Genomic DNA, 12,342 nt, shown 5'->3' with positions numbered 1-12,342 from the left:
GGGCTCTCTCCATTTCCTGGAGGGTTGCATCTTATCTCACTCCTGTGAACTATACATACATTGGCACAGCTACAGCAATGCCAGCAAGTGTTTGCTGTTTTGCCTCTCAGTCCAGCATATTGATTCTTTGGATAAAAAAGCAGTGTCACTTTAGAACATGAGCCTTGTCTGCAAAATGAAATTTGATCCATCCTAGCACATTCCCATTGATTGCACAGCATAGCTGGCGCTGTGCGGGTGGCTAGTGAGCCCGAGGGCTGCTTATTGGACTGCCCTTTTTCTGGTCATTTGGAATTGAAATGCTGCTATGGACAGCAACCCTTTCACACAAGAGCCCTGCAATAGGAATGTTTATCTGCCTGTTCTGCTAATCTACTTTCATTTAGCACTCCCTGTTCAGTGGAGAGCAAAGGTGGAACAAGGGCATATTACAAAACAGAGCTTAACTGGAAGATCATAAATCCTGTTACTTGCTGCCCCAATATTTATTATTGGGATTATAGAATCTATACTATCGCTTCTCCTTAGGCTGTTGATTCCATCATTAAACTCACCCTCCGTGGTTCACAGAGAAGGGTACAGCTAGTCTTTGGTGTACACAAATGTTCACTTTCAATCTACATTTTTGTCCCTGCTACACCTAATGCCAACATCTAAAGAAATGGGATAAAGCTTACAAAATGTCAAGTAAAACGTGTTAAGAATCATTAAGGTGCTGTGTAAGCCTTTGTGTTTTTTCCTGCAATAGAATATGATGGATGTCCTTTTGGACACCTAACACTAAGCAACCAGATACCAAAACCACAGAGCTATCCAGCAGTTACTCCCATTATCTTTGTGCACAGCTAATAAATTTAGCGCTTGTTAGTTGAGAACAAGATTCATCCTGTGTCTATCAGAACAAACATTATTTTAAGAAACCCAGCACAGATTCCAACTAGAAGATGTAACGAAGAAAAGAAAAATCAAGCCACATTCCCAGTGGCCTCAAGACGGAGGATCACATCATAATCTGATCATCCCATCCTTCTCCTTTAATTAATTTATTTATGGTAACCTTCACATTTTGTCCAAACAAACAGCTCTTTAGAAAAAATAAACTGCCCAGGAATAGGCCCAGACTTTCTGGATAAAATAAATGCATTTGGCCCCTGCTACAGTATCTTCTTTTACAATTCACAAGTGAACGTAGCTCTCAAGATAAGGAACAAAGAGGGTTGGAGATTGCCAGGAGCAAAACATCCTTCCCCCTGAAGTAGCAAACTACAGACCACAGACAACACCACTGCACTTTAAAACAGATTATACATCTGCTTTTGTGTTTTTATACAAACTGATAGAATAAAAAAACTAGTTGGTCTAAATAACCCACCGCAAAAACAAAAAAGGTAGAAAGAATTTAAAATTCTCAAAACCCTGATTTACGAAAGCAGCAAGTGGTAGCAAAGTGCGAGTGATTCTTCCATGCGCTACAGCTGCACATATATACTGGCAGGCGAAGGATACCTATATTGCACATTGGTTTCTTTCAGGGCACAATATAACGTGCCACAATCTAAGTAGGCTATATTGCATGGCTTGACTAATGGCTTTTTTTAAAAAAATGCTAAGCAGTTAAGCAGGAAGACTGTGCTAGCAAGTCACCAGTGAGAAGGCCAGCATGGATTTTGCGTTGCATTTTCCCTTGTTTCTAAAAAATAAAAAGAAGAAAGTGCACTATCGACAGTCATGTCTCTTCCGCCAAGAAGAAACCCTGCAACGGGTTTGGAAGAGAGTCCCAACGAACTGGAAAAGAGGGCTGCTTGACACAGCCTGCTGGATGTCACCTCTGCCATCCCCTCTTGCTTGAAAGAAGAAACTACACTGCCCAAACAGAAAAAGGAGTGGTGTGAAAAAGCAGAGTATGGAAGAAGAAACAGCATAATACCCTTGAGATGGGAGGAAATAACAAGTATTTTGACAGCTGCTCTGGTGCCAACCAACTCCCTTCATGAATGAGAAGCACATCTGGTAGGAAAGAGGTTATATAACAAACAAACAAACAAATAAATAACTTTGGGCCGGATGCCTGCTGGTCGGTATTGGTTCCCACTGGAAGATGCAGCAACACTCCACAGGATGTGCATGTGAGACAAGGCAAAGCACCAGGCAGGCCATCACACTGAGTGGTTGGAGGGATGTGAGGTGGGGAGAAGTCAGCCTCCTAGCAAGTGGCACAGTTGGCAGTTCAGGTTTGGTCTTGGCCAAGAGGCTGCAGCCAGCACCGACAACTAGAGGGTTGACCCTCCCGGCTCCAGTTGACTATTCTGTTTTGGATTCCTCCAGGATCTGTGGCAGATTTTGATCCTTCCGTGAGACTACAGGCTTAGCCGAAGGGGTGGAAGCTGTTCTGCTGCTGCTGCTGCCGCCGCCACCGCCACCCCCACCCCCACCCCCACTGCTGCTACTCCCGGCGCCGCTGTTGTAGTCCTGGATGGCCTTGGGTTCATTGGTGTGATATGAGCCCTTGTAACGGTGATGGTGCAGGTACATTAAGATGAGGGCAGCCGCCAGGAGCAGAAGTAGGAAAATGACAACTGTAGTGAACGAAAGGAGAGAGATCAAAATGAGTTCAAAAACAATACAGGACAACAGCCTGCCAGCAGTATCTCATGGGGCTGAATTGGACCACCCCACAGGTCTAATTCTCCATGGCTCCCAGTCCTGCTTTTCGGTTGGTACTCACCTCCAATGACGATTGCAACCCAGCCATCATCATGGATGTACAGGAAGTCCACTAGGAAGGCATAAAAGATTTGGACATTCAAAATGAGTTTTTTTTTAGCCCATAAAAAACACTATCCCCAGAATATTTTACTTCCCTCTAGCTACAGCCTCCTGACCAAGACCAAACTTGAAGTCACTTAATTCATGTAGTGCGGAGGCACAGAGCCTGTAGACTAAATTTCCCCAGATTCCTCATTGTTAGTCTTGCTGGCTGAGACTTTTAGGAGCTGAATTTTTAAAAAATCCTGGGGACCAAATGTCTCTGTCCTGTCTTGGATGTTATAAGCCTCCTTCCTAAGAAAGCAACAAGTAATCAGGGAGAATAAAGAGTGTAGAGTTCCCGGACCAACTCCCTTTGAGAAGCATTTGGTATGAGATCTACAGTTTTTATTCATGTTTCTTTCCATCCAGCCTTATCCTGGGATATTGTGTGAGTGGTACATGCGGTTTAAGGCCTACTTACATCATTTAGCAGAAGGCATTTGCTCTCAAGACAACTTACTTTCCACTTCAGCTGCTCTCTAAATTGCACTACCCAGGACAGCAAGAGGAGAAGCATGCACAAATGGGCAGAAAATTTAGTTCTGGAAAGTCACACCTAGGAAACTTCTGGCTCCATCAATAAACACTGAGACCTCAATCTGGCCAGCATGACTCTGGATGTACCCCCAGTACAAACTAGTTCCTTGGGAGATCAACTGGCCAACTCTCCTTCACAGAGATTTACTAATGATACGCAACCGTGTGGTGAAGGCGGAATACCAGACATAGCTGGGCATATCCACTTATACAGCATAGGATTGCACCCATAGAAAGCCAGGAATGTCTTTCTAGGAGTGCAGGCAACCCCCCAAGGGTTGCCCATAGCCAGGATGAATACAGAAAGGAGAAGACTTCATCTCTAAGATCCCAAGAAAGAAGAAAGAGCACTCCTACACAGTTCCCTTGTATCCAAGTAAACACAGCCATCGCTCGTGGTTGTGGGATTAAAACTTTAGGCAAACCCAAAGCCAAATCTCTTCTCAGCATGTGGAGAAATACCTTTTTTGGGCTACAGCTTCCAGAATTCTGCAGTCAGTAGGTCAGCACCAACGAAGACTAAGAAATTCTGGGACTTATAGTCCAACTTTTTACTATCTCAAGCTCTTCTACTTCCGCCATGTCTGCTTTCCTCCAAATAAAGATGCCTTACCTGGGTCTATGTACCAGGGATCCAGTTCTGGGGGCACTTCAATATAACTGGAAGGCATAGAGGCACAGTTGGACTCTACCAGTCGCCCCTTGATGCTGTAAGGGATGATGGGGTTGCTGCCACTAGGCCGGAAGATGGTTTTCAGAGGCACAATGCTGTTGAATTTCACTCCTGAGAGACAACCAGTGAAGCCTGGTGTGTTGTACCTCTGGATTTCAGGGTCAATCATGCCTGTCTCTGTGAACCATGGGAGACAATTTGTGCAGAACTGGATTAGGCACGTACACATGCTCTTTTCATTTCCTTTTCCTTACCCCACAGCCCACCATCAAGGGATTGCTCCAAAGCAAAAGGAGAGTTTCCTAATAAGTTTATTATTTTATATGATAAATTTTCTCGTGAAGACTATGGTTTAGAAAGACAGTTATGAAAATATATTAAATAAAATAAACCTAGTAAATAGCTATAATAAATACATAAACATCCATGAAACTGAAGATAAAATCTTACTATGCTTTAGAAGCAGAAGTCAAGTTTGACCTAAGAATGTCAGGGAAAAGAGACAGAACTTGGAAGACAGGCAACAGCCAGGAAAATCACTGCTCTCACTCACCCATGAAACGGCCAAGATAAAGTGCCTTGGGGGAATCAAGTTTGCTGTCCACAAAGAGGGAGAACTGATGCACCATGACAGGATAATAATCCAGCTAGAGAGGAAGAAGGAAAAAGGCACTCAGAATCTGATCAAGACCCCAACAGGCACTTGCACCCATTCCTGGTCCACAGCTGTCCTCCGGCAGGCAAAAAAACAAAAACAAAAAAATGACTGCTCTTCTTCCCTTCGATCTAGCCAGACTCACAAGGCCCCTCCATCTTTATTCTATCAAGCCCTCCCAAAACAAACAAAAAGCCCCAGTCACCTGGGTGTACAAAGTCCGATTCACACGCGTGATGTTGATGCGGTGGGGCTGCCCATCAGCTACTGAGCGTGTGCTCAAGGCCAAGACGTAAGGAAGGGTGCCCAGTTGGTACCGCAGCTGCAGAGTGCCTACAAGGGAAACATAGACAGAAAAGGAGACTGGGTCACCTTCCGCCAACCTAAATTGTGTGCCCCAAAGATGGAAACTCACAAACGGAACAGTGGAATAGCTGATTTATGGCTCCCACCCTGTGAATTACAACACCACTAGTCCCTCCGTGCATTTACAAAAGTAAGACCCATGTTGGCCCAGATCTTTTTGGTCTACCATTTTGCTTCTGGCGATGCCTGGCCAGATATCCCAGAGGAGCCCACAAGCAGCAGGGTAACAAGAACCAAAATTTCCACAAAGTCAGACCTAATTGATATTTGTGGAAATTTTACTTTGTGCTTGAACTGGCTAATTTCCATTCCAGGCCATCTAGTGGCTATTCTTATATTTCACAACAGTGATTTCCATGATTATTTAAAAAAAATGTAACACTTTCATTAATCTATGCTGAATCTGTTGCCAGTGAATGTCATTTAGTGAAACCAGCTCAGTGGGTTGGACAAAAAAGTTCCCCAAATCACCCAAACAACATGCCCATTGCATGTGTTGGCTGGGGCCTTCCAGGAGTTTTAGTCCCACATAATAAGATTTCCAGCTGTACACCAACTGCTATTCTTTGGAGGAAGAGAGAGGGGGAATGATTTGGTTGATTTTTCTCTATCATACCTAATAATCTGTGATCTTGCAATCAATTATGCAATACCCGGAGGCCCCATGGGGCTTCTGGACCACCTCCTTAGGTGTCTAGGAAGGCTGCCTGCCACACCTAATATGTTTTTAAGCTGGATTATTATCATTACCATCATCACCATCATTATAGTAGCTTAGCTTGGGCAGGTAGAAATCAACAAATCTCCAGTTGTCCCACCCTTCACACCAAGTTGAAGTGGCAAGACTTTCCCATTGGCACCTTCCTCAGATTTCTAAGTTTAGCAGCCATTATTGTGATAAGCCAGGAAAAAAAAATTGGATTTCCTCAAAGCAATATATTGTTGTGAGAAATCCTTGCTTGTTTTTGAATGGATATAGACTCAGGGCCAGGCTATGCAATCTGAGATATCAGATTTACAAGTACAAAATATTTTTATGTCTTGAAGATCAACCCCACCCCCGAATAAAACAAGATGATACACAAACCACAGAAAGTGTGAAAAATATCCAAATGACACCCACGTACATAGTACATGGATCAGCACAGAATAATGCAGTACTAGGGTCCAGGCAGGCAGGCAGGCAGGCAGGCAGGGAGGGAGGGAGGCAGGAAGGAATGTTTTTGTCCTGCTGTGACTCTGTTGAGTAGTTTTAGTTCTGCACAGACACAGGGATGCAGTGATGGTGTCATGGGTGCAAGGAGAGATGACGAAATGCTCATTGTGGATAGACTCTCTTTACAAAGGCTACTCTGGCAGTGGGAATAAAAAGTAAAAACAATAGTGTAATGAAAAAGGAGGAGGGAAGAAGGAAAGGAATGGAAAAACTATCTATGCTGGACTAAAGACCAGAAGGATCACATGTTCTCAAGAAAGAAGCAAGAACCAGAGCTTAAGGGGAGAAGGCATCTACCTTCAGTCATCTTACCATCATCTCGGATCAAAATGGCCATGTAATCACGCACAAAGGTGCTGACGTAAAGCAGGACAGCAGGGGCTGAGTTGGTGCGAAAGCTGAGTCCCACTTCCTCCCCAGTCAAGTTGTACCCAGGGAGCGGCTGAAGCGGCTGATGGACAATATTGGCAAACTCTCGTACCACATACAAGGGCAGTGTCAAGATGTCATAGCGCACCCAAGTGCCCGGATAAAAGTAGGCACCAATGTCTGCAAAAGGGCAAGGAAACATGGTGACAATTAGTGGGATGGTTAGAGCTCAAGAAAGATGTTATTGTAGAATCATTATAGACCACAATCTGAATATAAGCCAATAGTGTGATGTGGCTGCAAAAAAAAAGGCAAATGCTATTTTAGACTGCATTAACAGAAATAGTCTCCAAATCTCATGAAGTACTAATCCTCTTCTATTTGGCACTTACTAGGCCTCCTCTTAAGCACTGTGTCCAGTTCTGGACACCACGCTGTAAGGATGTGGACGAACTGGAGCAAGTACAGAGGAAGGCAATAAGCATGATCAGGGGACTGGAAACGAAGTCCTATGAGGAAAGATTGAAAGAACTGGGCATATTTAGCCTTGGGAAGATAAAACTGAGGGGAGATATGATAGCACTTTTCAAATACTGTACTTGAAAGGCAGAGGAGGGACAGGATCTGTTCTTGATCATTCCAGAGTGCAGGACACGTAATAATGAGCTCAAGCTATAGGAAACCAGAATTTGATTGAATATAAGGAAAAACTTCCTCACTGTTAGAGCAGTACAACAATGGAAATAATTCTCTCAGGAGGTGTGAGTGCTCCAATGCTGGAAGCATTCCAGAGGAATTTAGACAACCATCCATCTGTCAGATCTTTGATTTGGATCCCTCCATTGAGCAAGGGGTTGGACTCGATGGCTTAATAAACCCCTTCCAACTCCATTAGTTTATGTTTCTATGATGTTCTACCTCGTCCAGCCTTGCAACACACTCCAAGCTGAAATGTGCAATCCCAGCCCTCCTTCTCTTGAATCTGGCTCCTACCTCGATTGCAAAAGGGTCCTTCATAGGCAGAAACAGAACAGTTGCAAGTGTAGTGGCTATAGTGCTCCAGGCAGATGCCATGGTTCCTGCACGGCACCAAGGGGTTCCGACAATGCCCTGTACAGTTCACTAACACCCCCTCTGTCTCATTGGCCTTCCCCTCCAAGTTGAGGGTCACCCCATTCATGTGCAGACCCCGCAAGCAGCCCAAGAAGGGACGTAGGTAGTATTCAGCAGCACCTAAAAGAAAGGGACAGAAATGTTTGCATTCAGGAAAACAGCAGCATTCTTACTGGTCTTAATTTCTCTTTATCCACTTCCTCTATATGATTCTCAGATTTTAAAACTTGCCTTCCCAAGCCAGGCTGGCCAAGCTTTATCTTCTTCAGCAAATAAAGATGCAATGTATCTTGTTGTCAAGATACTTTACTCCATCACCTGTGTTACCCTTTTCCATACTTTTTTTTTTAAATTTTGCAATACCTGTTATCAAAAGAGGTGACCAGAAACCCCCAAAGAACTACAAGTGTGGTCATATCAAAGATTGATATAAGAGCAAGAATAATACTGGCTGCTTCATTTTCAGTCTTTTTTCTGATAATCCTGATAACTATCAGGCCAAGTTTAGTACTTACAGCAAAATGCAAACACATTTCAGATTGTCAGTCACTGACAACAGAAGAACCTTTGACCAGCTACTTTACAAACCCAAACTAAAATTTGCTTCCACAGTCTCTCCCTTACACACTTACATGCACTTCAGCCTCTCCTTACTCACCCACGTAGAGTGGCTTAGTGAGATTCAGGTGGAGGAAGCTCTGTGGCGGGGCGGCTCGAAACACCCATGGCATCCGGTCAACCCGCAGCCGGGCTATTTTGACGTTGATCCGTGCCTTCACCTCATGCCACTCATTGTCATTGAAGGGCATCTCTGAGTGCACGGTCAGGTTCTCATCACCATTTCCAATGTGGTAATGGAAGACCACATCCCGGGTAGCTAGGAGTCAGGGGAAAAACAGAGAAGTCATGGAACCATTTCATGCTATATTTGCCTGCTGCAACAACTCTAGTGAGGCGTGTGTGTGCCTCTGCTCCTTTGCTAAATCTCCAGCCAGCATGGCTAATGGTCAGGATGTCTGGTAATCAAAGTCCAAAACATCCAGTATACTGTATGAAGGGTTGAAAACTAGTGATCGAGGTCAACCCTGCCCTGAAAACAGGGAGTTAGAACAATCACTTGCCTTTTTTCCACAAGGCACTGTGAGGAGAAATCTATAACAAGAAACGATGAGGCATTTAGGCTTCTATGCTGGTAGCATTCTGCTCCTCTTTAAGGCCACTCAAGAAAGCTAAAGGTTTGCAAATGTCTCATGACTTGACCTCAGCCAAAGGTGAAAAGGAATGGAGATTAACTAACATCGATTTCTTTTAAAATCACACAAATGTTAGTCCTCACTCTTGTTAATGTTTTAAACAGTGGTGCCAGTCATAATCCATTAGGATTGCATCAGTTATAAATATAATAACTAACGAAGTCTGTTATGTTGCTGCACCCCGATAAACCCCAAATTCCATACTGTTAAGCTCCAGACGGATGAAGTTCTTTGGGCCCACATTCTCCAGAAAAGTGCCTGATGGGGCGGACGTCTTGAAGAAGAAGCTGATATCAAGACTGTAGTTAACTTGGAAGGTAGGAAAGAGCAAGGCTGTTCCCCTGATGAAGGAGACTGTATTCCAGGAGTTGCCTGAAAGTCAAAAGAAAGCCCTCAGAAGAGTGCTTGCGCCCAATAAATCCATATCCCATCATACTTCAAGAAATCCCATTCTATTCTAGCAAGCCCATAGGGGAACAGCAGCCATATCTCCTCCCCACCCTGCCCACTACTCACGATCTCCATAGCAACGCAATGGGCCCACGTAGAACTGGGCCTCTGACCCAGTACGGTTTGTGTCGCTCACCACGACCTGTGTGACTGGAAGATGGTCTACAAAATTCAGCAGCCCTTTATCTGCCCGCCTGGAACACAGAAGGGAGACTGTGGGAAACTTGCTGGGGACAGCCAGAATTCCATCCCCACACATGCAATACCAATCAGGCCCTCCTTGGAAGGGGGGGAGGGGGGATCATTTCTCACCACATGGCATGGTCAGCATCACAGTTGCAATAGAAACGGGGGTCAGCACAGCTCTTCTCCATGCCACAAGCACAGCGCCCCAGCCCTGGTGGAGAACCCCCCCAGTAATAATGGCGCTCAGCATTTCGACCCATCCAGAAGCTCAGTGGCATCCCAGCTAGGGGGAAATAAGACAGCATGCAAAATCATGCCTCACACACTAAATTTCATCAGAGCATATAAAAACAATCTGCAAAGGGCATCCTAGTCCAACATACCATCTCTCACAAATAGTGAGACATTTCTCTCTATCTCTGTCTCTGACTCTGTTTCTATCTCTCCATCTCTCCATCCATCCATCCATCCATCCATCCATCCATCCATCCATCCATCCATCCATCCATCCATCCATCCATCCATCCATCCATCCATCCATCCATCCATCCATCCATCCATCCAACTTTTATGCCGTCCATATGGCTGCCAAGATCACTCTGGGCAGTTTACAATATAATAAACAGCAATTTAAAAAACAGTAAACATATTAGCTATAAAATCAAAATTAAACACATACACAAATCAACATAAAATTAACTGAAAAGAGTTTAAGGTAATTCAAAGGCAAGGTGGAAAACAAACACTGAAACAACGACTATGTTACAATGTTATAAAGATCCAAGAAGGCCTGTCTGAAAAGCCATGTTTTCAGTGACCATTTTAAAATTTCCAGTGAAGGGGGACAGGCGAATTTCAGGTAGGAGATTATTCCAAAGATGCAGAGTGACCACCGAGAAGGCCTGGTTTTTGTCCTACTGTTTCCAGACCTCTTACAGGATGAATATTCTCAACCGCCCAGCCTGGGAAGTTTGTATAGAAGAGGCAGATCTCATTGGAAGGAGGCGTTCTGTCAGGTTTCGAGGTCCCAAACCATTTAGGGCTTGCATGTCAGCATCATCACCTCGAAGCTGACACAGAAACAAACAGGTAACCAGCGCAGGGCAGCCAGAGTAGAGGAGATATTATGGCATTTCTTCGCACTGCTCAATAGTCTGGCTGGCATATTCTGGACTTTTTGAAGTTTCTGTAGCAGCCTCATGGACCGCCCCAGAAAAAGAGCACTGCAGTAGTCTAATCTCAAGACTACCAATGCATGCAGCGTGGTGAAAGACCCTGTGTCAAAGTAGGGATGCAACTGGGCTATCCGTCTCAGGTGGAGACAGGCAAAGCGGACCACAGACACTGTCTGGGACTCCAGATTGATAGCGCTGGGTCCTGAAGTATGCCCAGGCTGCAAACCTCATTCTTAGCAGAGAGAGTCTCCCTCCCCCCAAAGGAGAGGGAGGCTCACAAACTGCAGACACTAGGGGCACCCACCCTCAGGACTTCCATCTTGTCTGGGTTCAGCCTCAGTCTACTATCCCTCATCCACCCCAGCACAGCATCCAGGAGGTGTTCAAGGAATGGGATGGCATTCTTTGCAGAAGGATGGAAACAGAGTTAGAGCTGGGTGTCATCCGCATATTGGTGACATGAAGCTCCAAAACACCTGATGACGTCCCCCAGAGGCCTCATATAAATATTAAACATCATAGGTAAAGGTAAAGATTCCCCTTGACAATTTGTCCAGTCATGTTCGACTCTAGGGGGCGGTGCTCATCCCTGTTTCCAAGCCATAGAGCCAGCGTTTGTCCGAAGACAATCTTCTGTGGTCACATGGCCAGTGCGACTTAGACACAGAACGCCGTTTTACCTTCCCACCAAGGTGGTTACTATTTATCTACTCACATTTGCTTGCTTTCAAACCGCTAGGTTGGCGAGGAGCTGGGACAAGGGACGGGCGCTGACTCCGTCACGTGGATTCGATCTTACAGCGGCAGATCTATAGACCTTACAGCACAGAGGCTTCTGCGGTTTAACCCACAGTACCACCACGTTCCTCTATTAAACATCATAGGGGAGATGATTAACCCATGTGGGACTCCACAATTAAGAGTCCAAGGGGTGGACATCATCTCGCCAAGATGCACTCTCTGAGGACGGTCCTCTGGGAATGACCGGAGCTAGGCCAAAGCCAGGCCACTGATCCCCAACCCAGAGAACCTCCCCAGGAGGACACCATGGTCTATGGTATCAAAGGCCACTGAGAGACTGAGAAGGACCAGCAAGGACATTCTGCCCCTGTCAATCTCCCTCAAAAGGTCATCTTCCAGGGCGACCAATGCTGTCTTCTAGCCATGACATGGCCTCAACCTGGACTGGAATGGATCGAGGGCATTGGTCTCCTCCAGGAGTGCCTGTAGCCGGTTGGCCACCACCCTCTCCACTAGCTTGCTTAGAAAAAGCACATTCGGGATGGGTCTATAGCTGGTAATATTGTCCGCTGGGAAATTAGTTTTTTTATGAATGGGCCTTAAGGCGTGTCTCCTTGAGGGCTCAGGGGACCCTGCCCTCAAGGAGGGACCCATTCCATTGTTCCTGGCCTGGCAGCTTGCTACAAGTTTCTACAAGCAAACTGTGAAATAAATGACCTTACTTATTATTGCTGGCCCCCAATTAGGATTCATCACATTTCTAAGCTGAGGAAAGTTGCTAAGTGGCATTGGCCTTCAAG

At 45.2% G+C, this 12,342-nt stretch overlaps 1 protein-coding gene across 1 annotated transcript in view; it reads right to left on the bottom strand.

Annotated features, from left to right (window-relative positions):
* Nucleotides 1-1,027: 1,027 nt before the first annotated feature.
* The window catches only part of CNTNAP1 (contactin associated protein 1), a 37,496-nt gene continuing 26,181 nt past the window's right edge, over nucleotides 1,028-12,342 (bottom strand). The window contains exons 14-24 of the mRNA XM_073004067.2: nucleotides 9,753-9,909; nucleotides 9,507-9,634; nucleotides 9,195-9,362; nucleotides 8,396-8,614; nucleotides 7,618-7,857; nucleotides 6,568-6,804; nucleotides 4,879-5,006; nucleotides 4,572-4,665; nucleotides 3,959-4,195; nucleotides 2,726-2,776; nucleotides 1,028-2,576 (exon numbers count right to left, since the gene is read on the bottom strand). Of these exons, the coding sequence (XP_072860168.2) occupies nucleotides 2,302-2,576; nucleotides 2,726-2,776; nucleotides 3,959-4,195; nucleotides 4,572-4,665; nucleotides 4,879-5,006; nucleotides 6,568-6,804; nucleotides 7,618-7,857; nucleotides 8,396-8,614; nucleotides 9,195-9,362; nucleotides 9,507-9,634; nucleotides 9,753-9,909 (1,934 nt within the window). The 3' untranslated portion in view covers nucleotides 1,028-2,301. The remainder of the gene's footprint in view (nucleotides 2,577-2,725; nucleotides 2,777-3,958; nucleotides 4,196-4,571; nucleotides 4,666-4,878; nucleotides 5,007-6,567; nucleotides 6,805-7,617; nucleotides 7,858-8,395; nucleotides 8,615-9,194; nucleotides 9,363-9,506; nucleotides 9,635-9,752; nucleotides 9,910-12,342) is intronic.

The sequence above is a fragment of the Pogona vitticeps genome, chromosome 6, assembly GCF_051106095.1.
Source record: "Pogona vitticeps strain Pit_001003342236 chromosome 6, PviZW2.1, whole genome shotgun sequence".
In the NCBI taxonomy this organism is placed as follows: domain Eukaryota; kingdom Metazoa; phylum Chordata; class Lepidosauria; order Squamata; family Agamidae; genus Pogona; species Pogona vitticeps.
The sequence above is the reverse complement of the archived record's forward strand: the minus strand, read 5'-3'. Positions and strand labels throughout refer to the sequence as shown.